The 14,836-nt window shown below is 46.7% G+C and overlaps 2 protein-coding genes across 2 annotated transcripts; both read right to left on the bottom strand.

Moving 5' to 3' along the window:
• Positions 1-11,274: 11,274 nt before the first annotated feature.
• Positions 11,275-12,078, bottom strand: LOC135816904 (uncharacterized). The gene has a single exon (XM_065330006.1). The coding sequence runs from the start codon at positions 12,076-12,078 to the stop codon at positions 11,275-11,277; it is 804 nt and encodes a 267-aa protein (XP_065186078.1).
• Positions 12,079-12,388: 310 nt separating this feature from the next.
• On the bottom strand, positions 12,389-13,360 carry LOC135816903 (uncharacterized). The gene has a single exon (XM_065330005.1). It carries the CDS (start codon positions 13,358-13,360, stop codon positions 12,389-12,391), a length of 972 nt encoding a protein of 323 aa, XP_065186077.1.
• Between the last annotated feature and the right edge of the window lie 1,476 nt (positions 13,361-14,836).

Genomic DNA, 14,836 nt, shown 5'->3' with positions numbered 1-14,836 from the left:
GTTGTTCTGACTAGTGTGTAATAATAATAATAATAATAAAAACCCTTTGTGGGTCTTACTCAATGTATGGGAGGGGTGGTCACGCAAACACGCGTACAAACAACCAGCCATAACTCAAGTTCTGTAAGTTGTAGGTATGGGTAAACTATATATTTTCAAAATCTGTATGCCTGGACGAGTCCAGAAAACAGAAATATGACTATGTCCAGGCAAGGGTATGACCCGTGGTAGCCCTCCAAGTAACAATTGCGAACAAAAAAACACAAAAATCACAGCACGAAGTGCATACCAAGTTCGTAATGGAGCTGAAGTCCTATGATAAACAATCAGGTAAGCGCTACGTCTTGGTGAAGAATATATGCTCCTAATTCCGTCCTTGAACTCCAATACCTCGCCATCGGCGATGCACCAGCAGCAACAGTTCCACAATATCACAATTTTGGTTCGTTCACCTCAGCGCCGCTCGCGTCAGATTCACTCCCGCTCAGCTGAGTACTCAGGCGCGATGTCACGCATGCCGTGATTCTCACGGCCAGGCGAATCAGCTGATCGCACCTGACAAGTCCTTGTAAGAGTTGCTGTTGCTGTGCTTCCTCGTGGTTGGTAAATTTGATTTCTTCATTCGGGGACGATTTATTTGAGCTAGGAGCCCTCAACGCAGCTCTCTTTCTCACCACATTACACTGGAAATCCTCCAGGGACATCCAGCCTAGACTGGTTCCGTCAGTGTCCTCAGAAAGCTTTTCTGACACGGCCTTACGAGACGCACTCCCATTCTCGAAATGCGCGCATGGCGGATGGTCGTCTTTTCCAATTATTTCACCAGACTTCAATTCAGTCGATCGATACTGCAAAAAATTGTATGGTAAGTATGGGTGTTTTTTACACCGTTGGAAAGCCTTGAACCTCAGCTACGCGTAGAGCACCATTTTAGTTGTCTCCTAGCAACAAAACTCACAGAAAATGCGATTTTACTGTAAGGGTCACATACGACCCTTAGTACTAGTACGCTTATGTGAGACTCATAAAGAAGAAGCGGCAAATAAATGACTTTCTCTCCGGTGCACACCTGGAGGTTGAATAGCTCGTTATTATAAAAATCTCATCTATACAGAAATGCGCAGCAGCTTTTATGCAGCAGACGCCGTACGCTTACATACGGAGATACACTAACTATACATCAGGCAAAGCTAGCTCCGTATTAGTTCCGTACTACTTCCGTATTGGTCGGGCAGGGATACTACACAACTAAACACAGAAAGGGAGCACCTCGGTCCTGCCTGGTAACCACCCTTCAGCGAGACTGCAAGCTAACTGCAGTTGCACTGAAGACGAATCGACACCTAGACACGCTCGGGGACTTTGCGGCCGATCGAACGAGATGGGGCAACATCTGCTCGGCCATCACATGAACATGGACTGTCTTACGTGTGTGGACGGTGCTTGTGCTCACTACTATATCAGGGTCTACAGGCATCCGAAGCACTGATTGTATCTGTATTATTTTGTACTCAATGTATGCAACACTATTATTATTATTATTATTATTATTATTATTATTATTATTATTATGAGTCTTTATTCCACTCCAAATTGAAAATAAAAATAAAAATTGGAGGTATTACACTAACTCACCGGACTTATTGTTTGTTGTTTGTTTGTAAACTTTATTTAGAGTGGGAAGTCCAAAACAGGCCCTAGCCTAATAACAATGGTCCCACTAGTGAGGGAATGCTGTATATCTGTGCATAAGTATCAGTGAGTGTAACAGCAACTAGTAGGGAAAGAAAAAGAGAGAAGAAAAACAACTCAAAACAGGAGTTGCGACTTGCATAGGGAGAAAATAACGTAAAGAGCAGTGCATACAGCATTTGTAAAAAGGCTTATTTATCTGGTAAGCAAAAAGGCAAGAGCCATTGACTTAAAGCGATTGCGTTTTCTTTCTTGCCTGACCGCAGCGGGGAGCTGGTTCCATAAGATGGTCCCAGCATAGGTAACACGTTTGGCAAGATATGCAGTTGGGCTGGCTGGGACAATCAGTAAATTACTGTGCCCACCACGAGTTTGAGTGGAATTACTGCGGCTGAAAAAGTTAGCGAACAACATGCTGATGTTAGAGGAGTCATGGAGACAACGCCAGATAAAAACCAGAAGGTGCATGTTGGCGTATGTGGTCAATGTTTGGATGTTCATGCGCGTAAGAATATTGCTTGTGGGTGTCCCGGGAGGTACCCGACAGACTGTGCGTACAGCACGCTTGAAGAGCCCATTAAGCCGTCTACTTTGATACGCCGTGAGAAATGGTAAGTAAGCAGAAGCGGCATACATAAAGTGTGATAAAATGAAAGAACGAAAATAGGCTATGCGACATTGAAAAGGCAGGAACGTAGCGTATCGTCTGAGCACGCCAACTTTCGACGCGACGCCCCGTGCGACGTGGTCGACCATGGTGTTCCAGCTCATGTCCGCATCAAAGTGGAGACCTAAATATTTCGCAGAGCGAACAGTTGGCAGAGGCAGTCCATTACATTGCACTTGCAAGTCAAATGTTTGAGATCGTACTGGCGATATCGACATGATCTGTGTCTTCGTTTCATTCAAGATGAGACCGCGGTTCCTAAGCCAATCGGCTTAGCCAAAGGTAAGCAGCACGGAATAATATATGGAAAAAAGTAAGGTAGAGAGAGAGGAAGGGAGAAAGGCGCATGTACCATCACAGGCATTAAAGCTCAGAGGTATCATGGCAACAGGTATTGCAGAAAGGGGAGCATCAGAAGTTGGCGAAAAATTCAGGCCGGCAAAGCTCATCACTGGGCACAACCTCCAATGCGCACCCACAGAAAGATCAAATACGAATACCCACAGAAATACCACAGTGTTTCAATTACAAACTAAAACGAATACAATAACATACAGAGCATAAAAAGCCCACCAGGGACAGCGAAGAGCCCTATGCTGCACCCAAAACAGATCTTAGAATGGCCATCGAGCCAAGGATAGCAGCCTGCTGCAGTTCATGAAGGTGCCGCTCTTCTCCACATAGCTGCTTAATTGAGGTAGCCGCTTCCTTCGTCAGGCCACCAAGAGCACCAACTATGATGGGCACTACAGACACTGCCTCTCGCTGCCAAATCTGCCCAATTTCCACTGCGAGGGGCAAGTACTTCGCTCTCTTTTCAGCATGTTTTAGTGTTACTCTATGATCCAGTGGCACACTGACATCAATAAGTTGGACTGACTTGCCATCGTCCCACACAAGATCCGGCCGATTTGCTCCAACCATCCTATCTGTAGGGATTGGCATTTCCCACATTAACTTACGGCCTTCACTATCCTCGACGTAGTGTGGCAAGTGGCCAGGGGGAGCAGGAGATACCAGTCTGTAGCGATTATTATTATTATTATTTGGAAAGGATTGGGAGAACTTCAAATTCAAAGGATCAATCGGGGAAGTGAACTGCCTGAAAAGAGAAAAAAAAACGCCAGACCCACCAGGACTCGAACCTGGTACCCTGCTTGTCATGAGCAATGCTCTAACCACTGAGCTATGGGACCAGGCTGAACCCAGAAAGCGCTGACAAGTTTTTCACTCCAAAGGCAGCTCACAACACGTGCCACACATACTGATGGCACTTGGGTCTTTTTCCCTCCCCCAGGGGACCAACCACGGTCAGTTTCTGGAAACTACCAGAGGTGAAAGAAAGTGATTAAATTTGGAAAGGATTGGGAGAACTTCAAATTCAAAGGATCAATCGGGCTCAGTGGTTAGAGCATTGCTCATGACAAGCAGGGTACCAGGTTCGAGTCCTGGTGGGTCTGGCGTTTTTTTCTCTTTTCAGGCAGTTCACTTCCCCGATTGATCCTTTGAATTTGAAGTTCTCCCAATCCTTTCCAAATTTAATCACTTTCTTTCACCTCTGGTAGTTTCCAGAAACTGACCGTGGTTGGTCCCCTGGGGGAGGGAAAAAGACCCAAGTGCCATCAGTATGTGTGGCACGTGTTGTGAGCTGCCTTTGGAGTGAAAAACTTGTCAGCGCTTTCTGGGTTCAGCCTGGTCCCATAGCTCAGTGGTTAAAGCATTGCTCATGACAAGCAGGGTACCAGGTTCGAGTCCTGGTGGGTCTGGCGTTTTTTTCTCTTTTCAGGCAGTTCACTTCCCCGATTGATCCTTTGAATTATTATTATTATTATTGAACGGCCTCTGCTGGGATGACGACTACACCATAGCTCAGTGGTTAGAGCATCGCTGGCTACAAGCGAGGGTCCCTGGTTCGAGTCCTGGTGGTGGCAGTCAATTTTTTCTTCAGACTTTTCCCGTTTGTCTCTTTCCCTCAAACCAGTCATTATTATTATTATTATTATTATTATTATTTATTGCAACATCTCAAGACTCGGCGGAAACACCGGCCAATGTTACGAGAGTGGGTGATTGCCAACCACGGCGATAAATAGAAATGTTATCTCCACATCACCATGTTTTTATTTTTTGTTTATGTTTTTCACTCCATTGTCGTGAGTTCCCCTTGGGAACGGTTACGAGAATAAGAATAATAACATGTTAGTTTCACGATGACAGCGTGAGCAAGGCGGAGGACCCACTGTATGAGAAACAGTGTTCATAACTGAAACCATAAACTGGTTGGCAAAGTCTCGGTCTTGCGACAATTTGAACCACGAGATCAGGGAATATTCCTATAATGCTCCAATAGAGTAATGAGTGTCTGAACAGGGGCATAGCCCCATACGGTTCAAATGGGCACAAGATCGAGACCCTACCCTACCAACCGATGTATGGTTGCAGTGAGCCTGGAGTAGTGTTTTACCATACAGTGGGTAGTCCACCTTGTTCACACTGTCATCGTGAAACTTACATACTACAATCAGGTACGTGTAGTTACGAAGTTTGTGTTCAAACCACACTACCCAGATCTGTTCATTTCCAACAGCAATGGACAAACAGGAATGTCGTGAAATTATGACTCCATACCAGTAAAGAACGTTTCTCCGGCCATTTTCAGTCTTTAATTTGGCAAACATTGAAATCTGCCCAAACTCTGTAGAGTGAGTTTAGATATTGGTAAACGCTGTCCAGCTGTACTTATACTACATGTACATGTATGTGCTACACTTGATACTGTGCGTAGAGGTACAGACTCACTGAAATGTTTGCTACTTTGTCGGCTCATCATCTCAACACAGATCCTAGTGAGAACAAAACTACTTATACGTACTAACGATGAAGGAATTTTGAAAACCTTTTCCAAAGAGAATGTTTGGCCATGTTGCTTAGCGTAAGTTGCTCTGAGTCATTGACTATGATTGAGCCAATCTCCGTCACGTGATAGCGTGCACTGCGTTTCTGTGTTCTACGTAGCTTTGTAAATGATCCATGAATGTGACGTGATCAATCTTAGTCAATGTAGTGGTTAATTGTGTGACGATGCAGTTAGACAGTGTTGATGTGTAGCATAGTTTACATACAGTGAAGTCTGTATTCTACATTGCTGTTTATCACATAGTGGATATGTGGGAGAATCTATGACAAAATGTCTTTTTCTACACGTCATGTAAGAAGGAAAATTAATGATTTTCTAACGTGATCCGCTGCAAATGTGGTAGCTATGTCTGTGGCTGGAGGCCCAATATGTAGCCGGAACTGCCAGACAAATACCGCACAGAGCTAGAGATGCATACATCGGTTATTGTGATTGATGTAAAATCAAGCGATGTCAGAGGAAAACAGGGTGTTACTAATTCGTGAAGAACTGGTCCAGTGAGTGTTGTTTGGTGAGTTTTGCTTGTACAAGTTGCCAAAATATGGCTCCATCATAAGGTAATCCTGATTTTGTGTGTCAGGAGCTACAGCCAGCTGCATGACATTGTACATTATAGCAATAAAAACTGCTTCATGGCAGTTTTCTAAAAAAAGTTATTGTGTTCTAGTCCATGGACCCCGTCTAAAAAGTAAGAAATTAACAAAATGTGATAGCCGAAAGTGAAAATTTCACACAAAACCTCACAATAATCACAACACTTGAAATGCTGCTTTCAACACTAAACTTGTACTGCACCAACAATTGGCAACATGCATGTCATGCATGCATAGGAAAGAGGATCACGAGGGGAAAAGGTCTTCTACATGTAGCTTTTCATTCTGTGTGTGTGATTATTGTGAGGTTTTGTGTGAAATTTTAACTTTCGGCTATCACATTTTGTTAATTTCTTACTTTTTAGACGGGGTCCATGGACTAGAACACAATAACTTTTTTTAGAAAACTGCCATGAAGCAGTTTTTATTGCTATAATTTCTTTCTTTTTTTTCTGTCACCAATCAATGGAATGTCCTATATCAATAAGTAAATGATGGCCTTCACATCATATCAACACCGTATTATACGCATTGATGTGCAAGCCTTTTCTTGCAGAAAATGGCACTAGCATGTTCTTCTGCGGGGAAACATGTGAGTAGTGGTGGACCGTGGTGATCCTTTTTTTATTTTATACGGAGGTCATTCTGTGCATGTTGCTGTTGCAGAATTTCATGACTGCCATAAATTTGTCTTGCCTTTCAGATATTTAGATTTCCCCACCCTCGATCAGATTTATTTGAGAAAATTTAATGTAGCCATGCGCCAGGTGCGTGTCGCAGATGTTTTTGTTGATTCTGTGTTTATAATGGTTTATAATCATGGGTTATCGTGATAAGGTCATCCTGCATCATATTGCACTGAAATGGTAATCCTGTTGATGTCGATACAACTTTTGGAAGTAGTTCAATGACTGTTAGTCCACGATTTTCTAAAACAACACAGCAAAGGAGGAACAATAAACATGTATTAAAATGTAAACAAATACATTGCTGAGTCCGACACCTCGTTCCAACAACTACACTGATCCTGAGGATAAATGGGGCAAGGCTATGGTTGGAGGTACTGAGAGATAAAAAAAGGCACTCCATAATAATAAAATCTTGCACATCTTTTGGTGAGTATGAATGATATTCAGTCGAACCTCTTTAGGACGAACACCAAGGGACCGATGGTATTTATTGTGTGAGTTTGTCTTAACCTATTTTATAACCAGTGAATACAATTATTTCTCCAATAGACATACGAATAGATTTCTTCTACAGCGAAAGATTCTAAGCCACACCAACTCATTGACTCGTCTCGTATGAAAGAAACGAGTCACTAGAGCTATAGAGAGGTTCTGTAAAACGAAAATGCGTACAAACTTTCGTTCTACGTCATGAAGTGCGAAACTTCGCACGAACTTTCGCAACTTTGGACGCGAAACTAGCAGGGAACGCGAAATGAACTGTCGTACACACTTTCGTGAGATCGGGTCATGGCGTACGTGCGCTTGGCCCGCGCAAACTACGAAAATGTGCAGAACGCAAAGCTCGTGCAAAAATTCGTACACACTTTCGCAAGGACTGTCGCGAAACTTCGTTCGAATTTTCGTTTTGCAGAACCTCTCTACTGAACCTTTCTTTAGCAACATGACGGCAACTGAAACAGCAACAGAGAATGTACGATACATGTACAGCACATTCTTGCAGGTACTACAAACAGATTGCAGATCGTAATTCTTGCTTTGGCGGCACGAAACTTTATTTGGGGCACTGCAATCTCGGCGGTACTCACAAATAATAAATCAAACAGCCCAGACTAGAGTAAACAAATCCAATCATACAAGTGCGAGATCTTCACGAGACTGCACCCATTGGCTTGTTTCGTATGAAGCAAACAAGTTTACTGAACCTCTCCACAATGATTTTCCCGGATATGCGAATTTATTTTGCAAACTCGGTCAATGGATTCTTGAACCTTTCCCTCCAGATTGGGAACTGCCAACGATAGTATGCCACTGACCAGTGCCTTACTTTTAACGTACCATTGTACAATGAATATGAGTATTTCGACAACACACCTAACATAAGCCTTACCGTCAAGAAGGTGAACTCGCGTTCTTCGCACACTGTAGACAAGGGCAAAGAGATAAAAATGGATCTAAATCCGAATAAAATCAGCACACGTTTCCGTAAATGAAAGGGTGAGCATAAGCAAATGAATCGAAGGAAACCGGTCAACTCAGAGATCATCTGTCATCGAGTATTCCGTAAAAGGAGGCCTCGGCAGCGGAAAAGCTAAATTAATTATTTAGAAAAGAGATCCTGTCAGCTTTTCCATTATTTATTGCATTCCGCCCAAAATCAGCACACTTTTCGTAAATGAAAGAGTCAACACAAGCAAATGAATCAAAGGGAACTGGTCAACTTACCTGTCATTGAGTAATATTCTGCGAAAGGTCTCAGCAGCGCCGAAACGAAATAAGCCAGGCCAGGAGACGAAATATCCGAAACAGCTCATACAAGAAGCAGTTCCAAAGGAGAAAGTTCCTCGCGCATGCACATCCAAACACGGACATGCGCTGCAACACAATGTCTGCCGTGCACGTGCACAGCACGCGGCTACCACTCGTTGGTAGATCTAATACCGAGCACCTTACGTAGAGACTTACGTAGCCTAAGTGAAATACCGAGCACCTTACGTAGAAACTTACGTAGCATAGCGGTGTCGTTTTTCTTGCCATGTGAACACAATAATAGAAAAGCTGACAGGATCGCTTTTCTAAATGTATGTAGTGCGTATGTGCACGGCGCGCTGAGTCGTTTGACACCCCACTTGCATACAATGATACATTGCATGCAGTATCGGTCATAGTAATATTATCGCATTATCAAAATCAAACACCAACGCTATAGGCGATACTGACTATACTCCCATGGTGCTGAAATTGGGTATTGGCAAATGAGTGTCCCTGTAATCCACCTGGTCCTGGGGTCATACAACCCTTCAGGAGCTGACTCTGGATCTCAAGACTGAGTATTCTATTGGTAAAAGTTTCCATTCTGAACTCAATGCCACTGGGTTGTTATGTGTAGTGTTATGTGTAATGACGTCACGACGATTGAAGAGAAAACTCTGTACTAAAGGATACAGTCTGCAGTCTTAAGTACAAAATTAATCAAAGGAAGAACAGAAGGAAACTGAGCAGGAAAGTACTATACTGTTAAACATACACAGAAACAGATAAGTTTTTTTAAGAACTTTGAAACTCCACTGTAGGCTTGTCATATTTTCCGTATACCCAACTCACAACACACAAACAGTCCTTGGCTACACCACGTACAGTTGAAATTGTCCACATTTTCACCCAGGAGGGCATCATCAGGGATGTACATGTAGGAGAAGAATGATAGAAAGTTGTCTGTTAAAAGACAGTACAGGAACAGTCACACTACTACATGTAATCTGACACAAGTTACAAGCTAACACTAAGACATAACAATGTAAGTGAGCATTTCATCAAGTGTAAAGTGTCCGTCAGACAGCCATGGTAAGCCATGGTAAGATAAGATAAGTTTGATAGAAAAATACATTTAGAAAAGCGATCCTGTCAGCTTTTCTATTATTGTGTTCACATGGTAAGAGCCAACGACATCGCTATTGAGACACGTTGTCTACGTAAGTTTCTACGCATGGTGATCGGTACCTGGACCATGTACGAACTCGTACTCCATGGCGCCATGGCTCCTACCATCGCGTGGCCGGCCGCGTGTGCATGGCAGACATGTTGCAGCCTTTTCCGTTGTGCATGCACGAGGAATTTCCTTCTTTGGAACTGCTTCTTGCACGAGCTGTTTCGGATATTTCGTCTCCTAGCCTGGCGTATTTCGATGTCTCTGCTGAGACCTCTTTTCACGGAATTTTACTAAACGACAGGTGAATTGACCAGTTCTCTTTGATTCATTTGCTTGTGTTGACTCTTTCCTTTACGAAAATGGCTATCGAAAAGAGAAAAAAGTGCGTTTAAACCAATACAATAAGTTGCTAAGCAACAGCTGGTCACTACGATCATCATCAACCATCATTCATGCTGCAGGTATTCAGGTCAGTGTGTCCAAGACCAACAGCAAGTCTTCATGCTCATAATACCTGCATCTACAAACAGTCATGCTCTAATACCAAAGGTCAGCATTCATGCACTGAAACTCCCCAGCCGACAATCATGCTACCATTCTGCGCACCTAATATTCATGCTCCGAAACTGTGAAGTTAACCGTCATTCTCCTACAAGTACATAATTATAGTTAGTATTCCGCGCACGCAGACGGCATGCAGGCAGGCATACATCATTAGCATTCCGCGCACACAGACGGCATGCAGACAGGCATACACCACACGAATAAGGCTAGGTTGTGTTGGGCAAGTACTGGTGACGAGGAACTGGTTGGTCTTTGCCGCAAGGTAGGCACGAGCCCGTGAGGCTGCGAGTGCCGCAGAAAGGCAGAAGCCCGGAGGCTGCGATTGCCGCAGGAAGGCAGAAGCCCGGAGGCTGTGATTGCCGCAATGGAAAGGCAGGACCATAAGGCCATAATGCGGCAATAGAAAGGCAGACCAGTTATGAGTGACTCGCCACCAGGTTTATTGTACTTGAAGTAGGAATGATTCAATGTAGTATTAATGGTTAGTGGTGGGATGGTGGGTCAGCAAAAGACAAAGGCAGCAGGATGCAAGTCGGGCATGAGCCAAAGCAGAGAAGACTCAAAACTGAGAATGGCAAGGAGATATGCCACGTTGCGGACTCGGACCCGATCAAAACTGAATTAAGTATTGTGATGGCGTACGCATAAATTAATGTGATGCACAGCAGGCGGTCTTGCCGGTCGCGGCCAGGCGTGCTAAACAAGTGCCGCGGCCAGAACCGTAGAGGGCGCTGTTGCGCAGCAGATACGTAGTTGCGAGATGTGCGCCTACGCTAAACTGAATTCATTACATGAATACATCATTAGCATTCCGCGCACGCAGACGGCATGCAGGCAGGCATACATCATTAGCATTCCGCGCACACAGACGGCATGCAGACAGGCATACACCACACAAATAAGGCTAGGTTGTGTTGGGCAAGTACTGGTGACGAGGAACTGGTTGGTCTTTGCCGCAAGGTAGGCACGAGCCCGTGAGGCTGCGAGTGCCGCAGAAAGGCAGAAGCCCGGAGGCTGTGATTGCCGCAGGAAGGCAGAAGCCCGGAGGCTGTGATTGCCGCAATGGAAAGGCAGGACCATAAGGCCATAATGCCGCAATAGAAAGGCAGACCAGTTATGAGTGACTCGCCATACCGCCAGTACATACCCATACACAACAGTATTGCAGTGCAGCATAGCATAGTTCATTATGAGGGAATTGTGTGAATCAAGAAACATCGGTGTCAGGGAGATGATCTTACTGAGGATAGTTTGCTGGCCAGCGTTCGGGCCGATGACGGTGGTGTCCGGATGTAGCGTAGGCATGCATCACTGCGCCACCGCCCTGCGGAGCGGATCTGGTGGTCGGGGACGCCAGCAAGGGCAGCAGTGGTAGCGGCCCCGATACGGAAGCTGTGGCCTGCATAGTCCTGCCAGTTTGCCACGCCGCTGGTGCTAAGCAGCGTGCGTACGTGGGCTGTAAAAGTGCTGCGGTTGAGGCGTTGCCCGTTGGCCAGGATGAACACAGCACTGCCTGGACGAGCAGAGGCGGTTGCAGTGAGGTAGGTGAGCATGGCTCTCACAGCGCAGTATGGCGGCACCGCTGGCCCGATCAGCACCGTCGTACCTTCCCCGGACGGGTATGTCTTCGAGCGTGGTAGATGCACCTGGAGCATCCCTGACTCGAATGTCAAACAGCCGCGCGTGGTAGGTGCTTCTAGCAGTTCACCGCATCTGAAGAAACCAAAGAACACGGCAAGCATAGCGGCATGCAGGCAGCGCTTGTCGTGAGGGCACATGGTTGGAGCAGCTAGGCAGGTGTCAAACAGACTGCAGAGAATAGGAAACGTGATTGGCAGCCTGGGGCGGACAGCGGCTACTCCATGGCAACGGCAAATACCGCGTACCACTCGCTTGAGGAAATGCGCGCCCTCGGTCGGGTCGACATAACCGAGCTCCAGGTGCAGGTTCTTGATAGCACTGAGGTAAACCTTAATAGTCACTGGTCTGACCGACTGGGTTAGGGAGGCAGCAAAACTACTCAGCATTAGGTCTGAAGCGGGAAACGGGGACCATCTTTGAAGTTGGCAGAACTTGAGATACTTAGATTCGCCGGCGGAATACGTTCGTCTGGTGTTGTCGGATAGAGCATGAGCAGCATATCGTGCTGCTAATTCGTCCGCGGCAGTTAGAATGACTGGAACAGGTCGGCTGTCGCCCGAGCTCCCGGAACCGCCTCGCGAAACGCCTGCATGTTAAAACGAGACAGAGCATCAGCGGCTTTGTTAGTGCATCCTGGAATATGCTTTGCTGACAGAATGAAGCCAGAGTTAGCGCACATGAAGAACAGCCGTCGTATCAGATCCATGACTGGGGGGAGCGGCTACAACCATTGGACAGGCGTGCCACTACGGCTTCGTTATCGCAGTACACGAGTATGCGGAGCTTGCGCCATTCAAGGCCCCAGGAGGAGCAAACTGCGGCAATGGCGAACATCTCCTTCCACTCGATGGAGTAGTCGGCTTGTTCCGGCAACCACTGTCCCTGGATCCAGCGATGGCCATAACATGCGCCCCAGCCGATCGAACTGCTGGCATCAGTAAACAATTGGATGTCGGGAGACGGGGTCCAATTTGGCATATGAAAGAAGGACTTTCCGTTCCATTGCGAGAGGAGGCGTTGCCACCACTTCAGGTCTTCCAGGGCCTCGACTGAGAGTTTGATCTTATAGTGTGGCTGACTGTAGCGGTGACAAATATCCCAGAGTCGGCGCATGAATGTCCGACCAGGTATAATTACCCGAGCTGCGAAGGAGAGTTTTCCCAATAGTGAGTCGAGTTCGCGTTGGGTCATGTCGCCACGGTTGACATACTGGTCGAGCAAGGTGCGGAGATCTTGCAACTTGGTGTCTGGTAGCCGGGCCTCCAGTCTGCCACAGTCCAGCTCGATGCCCAGGAACGACAGCACTTGAGCTGGACCTTCCACTTTGTCAGGTGCCAAGGGGACTTGGACATAGTTAAAACAGCGAAGCAGGATTGAAGCACGTTGGTTCGCCACCAGCTCCGATGGAGAAATGCAAAGGAAATCATCTAGATAATGGAGCAGGTCAGTAATAGAAAACTCATAGCGAGCAATCCATTCAAGGCAGTCGGCAATAGAGTTAAAAATGGCAGGGCTGGAGCGTAAGCCAAAGGGGAGCACAGTGTCGAAATAATATTGGTTTTGCCAGTGAATACCTAGCAGAGGCCAGTCTTCCTGCCGCACAGGTACAATGCGGAAAGCACTCCGAATGTCAAGTTTGAAAAGATAAGCAGAACGACCGTACTGCATAATTGCATCGATCGCGTGATCAATAGTGATGTAATGCAAGCTGAAATCTTCACGTGAAATTCCATCGTTAACACTTTGACCCTCTGGGCTAGAGAGGTGGTGGATTAAACGGAAGCGGCCGTTCTTTTTCGGAACGCAGCCAACACCGGAGCAATGAAAAAAAGAAAAAAGCGAGGAGGAAAAAGGACCTAGCAGTTCAAAGCGGGAGCAACATTCTTGCAGGTATTTGGTAATAAAATCGGGATGCATCCTCGCAGAAGGTAAGTTAGGGGAGAACATGCTGCTTTGGCGTGGGCCATTGAAGCCGATGTCAAAACCATACGTAAGGCCATGAAGTACATATTTAACAAAAGCTTGATCGGGGTGTGCACGCAGTAAGGAACGGAGGCGATTAACGTGAATAGGTGTGCGGCAAGTGTGAAAGAATGTAGGGTGTGTCCGGAGAATGCTACTATCGAGATGCAGTTCATTAAGCTTTGTTCTGCCGCTGGTTGCCAGTGGAGAAGCGACGCGGGCAGGAGGGGCGGGCATGTGCGCCCTCGCATTGGGAGCAGACGTGGGCAAATTTACAGTCGGTGTTGGAGCATCGACCTTGCTGGAAATTCCGGCAGATCTCTTTGCCAGACTTGGTGTAGGCAGACCGTGGTGCAAACTGCTGGTTTGGTACTCGGGAGGCACGAAAAGGGCACTGGCTACCCGATGGAGGGTGAGTGATCCGGCATGTGCTACACTGCGGGCGTGAGCGGCCTGTCATTTTCAGTTGCCAGAGATTGCCGTCAATGGCGTCCCAACGCTTACTGGGGTCAAGAGAGATTGCCAGACGGAACTCCCGGTCATATTCGAGCCAGGCCTCCGGATAGTATGAGGAGTTGGCCGATACAATGGTGGCCTGATATGCCATCAGTTCGGAGAAACGGCTGGGTGCGTGCGAGCATAGTACGAACATATATCTGGACCAGGCTTCTAGCCATGTAACCAGGTCGTGAACATGCCTACGAACTTTCTCGACATGCCCGCCAGAGCTGGGATCCAGCAGCTCAACAGTCCTGGACCCACTGAAATTCAACTGAATCGTGTCACGCTTTGGTGCCCCAAGAGCTTCCGGTAACAGTGTATTCAAATCAACACACTCACCTCGCAAAATCCTCTCTCTCACGTGAGACGGCACGTTCAGTGGATGAGATAGAGAGCCAGCACCCGGACCAGTTGGCGCAGCATTTCCGGTGGGTACAGCCATGGCGGGGGAAGGCTGCGAGGATCCGATGGTGGCAAGCAGTGGGGAGACCGTTTCTGCCAGGGCGGCGGTGATGGCTTTCTGGACTTCGTCAGATATAAATTGCTTGAATTGTCCGCCGTCGAGTGGTGAGGCAGCGTTACTCGGCAGCTCGGGGTCCGCAGCCGAAGAAACAGGTGGGTCGGGAACAGGGCTAGGTGCTGCGCGACGGGTTCTCTTCCTGGTGCCCGACATGACTAGGC

Source organism: Sycon ciliatum, chromosome 5 (genome assembly GCF_964019385.1).
Source record: "Sycon ciliatum chromosome 5, ocSycCili1.1, whole genome shotgun sequence".
Classification (NCBI taxonomy): domain Eukaryota; kingdom Metazoa; phylum Porifera; class Calcarea; order Leucosolenida; family Sycettidae; genus Sycon; species Sycon ciliatum.
This window is presented reverse-complemented; position numbering and strand designations above follow the sequence as displayed.